The sequence below is a fragment of the Octopus bimaculoides genome, chromosome 23 (assembly GCF_046866305.1).
Source record: "Octopus bimaculoides isolate indiv1 chromosome 23, ASM4686630v1, whole genome shotgun sequence".
In the NCBI taxonomy this organism is placed as follows: Eukaryota; Metazoa; Mollusca; class Cephalopoda; order Octopoda; family Octopodidae; genus Octopus; species Octopus bimaculoides.
The window spans coordinates 31,883,208-31,888,207 of NC_142950.1; the positions used below are offsets into that span (position 1 = coordinate 31,883,208).

The 5,000-nt window shown below is 36.6% G+C and overlaps 1 protein-coding gene across 15 annotated transcripts in view; it reads right to left on the reverse strand.

Annotated features, from left to right (window-relative positions):
- The window catches only part of LOC106870412 (otoferlin), a 532,367-nt gene that overhangs the window by 330,620 nt on the left and 196,747 nt on the right, over positions 1-5,000 (reverse strand). For all 15 annotated transcript variants that reach the window (XM_089340507.1, XM_089340505.1, XM_089340502.1 and 12 more), the window contains exon 11: positions 384-468. In XM_089340507.1, coding sequence (XP_089196633.1) covers positions 384-468 — 85 coding nt within the window. The remainder of the gene's footprint in view (positions 1-383; positions 469-5,000) is intronic.

Consider the following 5,000-nt stretch of genomic DNA (forward strand, 5'->3'; position numbering starts at 1 on the left):
TACACAAATACATATGTATATATGTGTGAATATATGAAAATATTAGATACAAATCTACACATCATTATTTTAATCATCACTGCTTAGCGAGCTTTCAGTTAATTATTTTCAGCTTGATAAAGCTTTGTACACACCAGCAGTTTTATTATTTGCTGTTTACATATAAGAATGGCAGTTCTTAATTCCTGTATTTAGCAATTCTTATGTGCTGCTTTTCATTTTATGTTTTTATTACTTCGAACTTGACTTCAGCAGAATCCCTGACATCTTATCAAATGTGTGAATTATACAGGTATAATTATACAAAACAAAACCGATAGAAACAAGACGTGCTAGTGTTTTTGTGCATATGAATAACAATTGTAAATATTCATTTCAAATACCTGTATTAGCAAAGACAGTGGCAACATCAAGTTTGAAACTCCCCAAAGGCTTGTTGGACCTGAGAAGTCTGCCGGCTTGACATACCTGAGAGAGGAAAAAGAAGAAAAAAAATAGAAAATGAAAAGCAAACATGCAGAGAACAGGAAGAAAATGGTAACTGAAACCAATGTTATTTTATATACAACTGAAAGAGAATAGAGGCAATAATAATAATAATAATAATGATAACAATAATAATAATAATAGTAGTAGTAATGATTTCTTTATTAGCCACAAGGGTTTACATTAATAAAAACATTAAGGACAGTACAGGACAAAACAAAGAATGTGTGTGTGTGTGTGTGTGTTGTTAGGGTTTTGCATGTAAAAAAGACTAACATAATGTAAAAAAAAAATCAATTCAACAATGTGTGATCCTCAGTAGGAAGGAGACATTCAAGGGCTGCTCGTGGAAAAACCCCATAAAAACCACAGGCACCCTGACTTTTGGGGTAGGTGCTTCTTTTCTTTTCCTTTTCTCCAACTATAGGTGTATGCTCAGGGTAGGCTCGTCCAGTTGCACCATTCTCACCGCTTTTATCCACCTTTCAGCAAACTAGCCAGAAGACAACATTTCCCTCTCATAATAATAATAATAATAATAATAATAATAATAATAATAATGATAATAATAATTTTGAGTGTCTTCCATAAGTTAACATCCAAGTACGGAATCAACTAGAGCAAGTAAAGACCGGGAAAACTGAGAAGTAAAATAATAATAATAATAATAATAATAATAATAATTCTTCAAGGCATTGCCCCAGCATGGCCACAAAAGAATGTAATGAAACAAATAAAACAAAAAAAGAATATTTAGTATTCCACACATTAATCTTCCAACATGTTTTCATAGTAACATTCAAACATATAAATAACGATGTTTTTCGTTTTCTTCATTTTGTGTTTGTGAAACCAAACGAGGAGTATAAATAGTTTGGAAAATGCAAATTACTTTAACCATAATTCAAATGTTTGATCTTAATTAATTTTTTTTTATTCTGTTATGTTCCAAACTCTATTTTCAATTGATGCAATTTCTGGCTGTCTACATGTGTTATGTTCTTAATATTTAATGCAAAGTGATTTGCTGGAGTTAGAATGCTAAATCAATAACACCACCTTGTGGTACAGACATTAGTCAATACTGAGGATGTACACACTATTTTCATAATCTATCTATCCATATGTATGTATGTATGTATGTATGTATGTATGTATGTATGTATGTATGTATGTATGTATGAATGAATGTATGTATGTATGTATGTATGCACGTATGTATGAATGTATCTATCTATCTATCTATCTCTCTATCTATCTATCTATCCAACTGTTTGCCTATGTATGTATGTATCTATCTATCTATCTATCTATCCATTTGTCTGTCAGTCTATCTATCTATCTATCTACCTACTTACTTACTTACCTACCTACCTACCTACCTACCTATTCTATCTATCTATCTACCTACTTACTTACTTACCTACCTACCTACCTACCTACCTACCTATTCTATCTATCTATCTATCTATCTATCTATCTGTCTGCCTGTCTTTCTGTCCGTTTGTCTGTCTGTCTTTCTGTCTGTCTATCCATCTGGCTACCTGTCTGTCTGTTTCTATCTACATATCTATCAGTCTTCCTCTCTGCTTGTCGGCCTGTCTATCTCTCCGTCTCTCACTCTTGCTCTCTATCTGTCTCTCTGTTTGTCAGTCTGTTTCTCTATCTATCTACCCATCTTTCTATCTACCTACCTATCTGTCTCTCTCTATCTATCTATTTGTCAATTTCTCTCTTTCTCTCTCTCTCTCTCTTTCTCTATCTATCTATCTTATCCACCTTTCTAGTAATACCTCACACATTATGTCATTACGACAGAAAAACCTATTACAACAAATTAAACATTCTCATACTCCATTGCACCAGTCTTTTATTGTCTTTCACAGCCTCTCCTACAAACAACATTTAACCACAGACATTCTGTCCTATCTTATAAACCATTTTCAATGAAATCCTTATAAAAATTTGGAGACACTTAGCACCTAAACTGTGCAAGACATTAAACACACAAAAGATGCAATTTGAAGATCTAAATTATTGCTGGATATCATAATCAGAAATTTAGTCAAGTATTCACTCTAACTATAAAATCTAATTTCTCAAAACTTTCCATAGTATGAAAGTTAAACAAGTTATTGTGAATACAATTTAGTTTGATCAATGATCACCGTCAGATGTAATATTTATGGATGGCTGTGAGGTAAAATGGAGGCGCAATGGCCCAGTGGTTAGGGCAGCGGACTCACGGTCGGAGGGTCGCGGTTTCGATTCCCGGACTGGGCATTGTGTGTGTTTATTGAGCAAAACACCTAAGCTCCACAAGGCTCCGGCAGGGTGTGGTGGCGACCCCTGTTGTACTCTTTTGCCCCAACTTTCTCTCACTCTTTCTTCCTGTTTCTTGAGTAATGCTGCGATGGACTAGCGTCCCGTCCAGCTGGGTGCGGTGGAACACATACGCCATAGAAACTGGGAAACCGGGCCCATGAGCCTGGCTAGGCTTTGAAAGGGCAAAAAAAAAAAAAGTGAGGTAAAATGCTTGCTTCCAGATCACTTGGTTCTAGGTTCAGTCCCACTGTGTGGCACATTGGGCAAGTGTCTTCTACTATAGCCTTGAGCCAACCAAAGCCTTGTTGGTGGATTTGATAAATGGAAACGGAAAGAAGTCCATTGTATATTTGTATATCTATATGTATGTGTCTGTTTGTCCTCCACCATTACTTGACAACCGGTGTTGGTATATTTACATCCCCAAAACTTAGCAGTTCTGCAAAAGAGCCTGATAGAATAAGCATCAGGCTTAAAAGAAAAGATAAGAACTGGCTAAAAATTCTTCAAGGCAGTGCCCCAGCATGGCCACAGTCTAAAGAGCAAAACAAATAAAATATGTGAGGGTGCATGACCAAGTGTATAGGGTGTGAGATTGTGAGATTGTGGGTTCAATTCCTGGACTGGGTGGTGCATTGTGTTCTTGAGCAAAACACTTGATCTTATGTTGCTCTGTAATCAGTTTGACACCTGATGTGTGGCACACCTGATGTGTGGCACACCTGTGTACCTGTACAGGTAATGTCAATTTGATGGAGGGAGTGATGGTGTACCTGTGGCTAAGACACTTTAGTGCTAGGTCTTTCATCAAAAACCTTCATCATCATCATCATCATCAGTAAATGTCCGTTTTCCATGCTGGCATGGGTTGGACAATAATTCCACCGATTCACCAGACTGGGTTCAGTTTTGAACCTGAAAGGAATGGAACACACACACACACACACACACACACACACACACATGCACAAACTCACATATACAATGGGCTTCTTTCAGTTTCTATCTACCAAATCCATACACAAGGCTTTGGTTAGCCTGGAGCTAACCAAAGTAGAAGATACTTGTTCAAGGTACCACGCACTGGAACTGAACATTGAAACCATGTGTTTGAGAATCAAACTTCTTACCACACAGCCATGTCTGCTCCAAAATGTTACTAATCACGTCTCTGTCTATTTTCAAAGTGACACTGTGACATTGTACTTATAATTTCGTTACAACATTTATAATTAAATAACAATTAAGCTATTAACCTATGAGTAACTTTCAAAAGAAGGCTAATGAAATTATTGGAAATTTTGGAGACACTTAGAACAGTTCCATATTAATGAAGACAATATTGTTAGAAAGACATTATAAATTTTAAAATAACTTGAAACAAAATTATTCAACCAGAACAAACTTCATTTTATTTCATGAAAAGGTTAGAAACAAAGATAATTCCTTGCTCATGTTAACAATGGCATGAAGCATATGTGGGTGTGTAAGTTTATGTGTATGTCAGTGTGTGTGTGTGTGTGCATGTATATGTATATTTGTGTGTATACATACATATGCACACACAAACTCATATGTATGTATGTTTGTGTATCCTTCTATGTGTCTCTGTATGTATGTATATTGTTTTTTTTATTCTTTAATTCTTTTACTTGTTTCAGTCATTTGACTGTGGCCATGTTGGAGCACTGTCTTTAGTCGAACAAATCGACCCCAAGACTTATTCTTTGCAAGCCTAGTACTTATTCCATCGGTCTCTTTTGCCAAACCGCTAAGTTACGGGGACGTAAACACACCACCATCGGTTGTCAAGCGATGTTGGGGTGACAAACACAGGCACACAAATACACATATATATACACATATATACAACGGGCTTCTTTCAGTTTCTGTCTACCAAATCCACTCACAAGGTTTTGGTCGGCCCAAGGCTATAGTAGAAGACACTTGCCCAGGGTGCCATGCGGTAGGACTGAACCTGGAACCATGTGGCTGGTAAGCAAGCTACTACTTACCACACAGCCACTCCTTGTCTCCAAGACCCTCCCAAGAATGAGTGGGTGAAGAAGATGGAGTGAGATTGAGATGAAGTAGACAATATGCCCACTATTTCTGTAGATTGGTAGAGAAAAAGAGACAGAGAGAGAGAGAAAGAGAAGGAGAGAATGAAAGAGAGAGAGAGAGAAAGA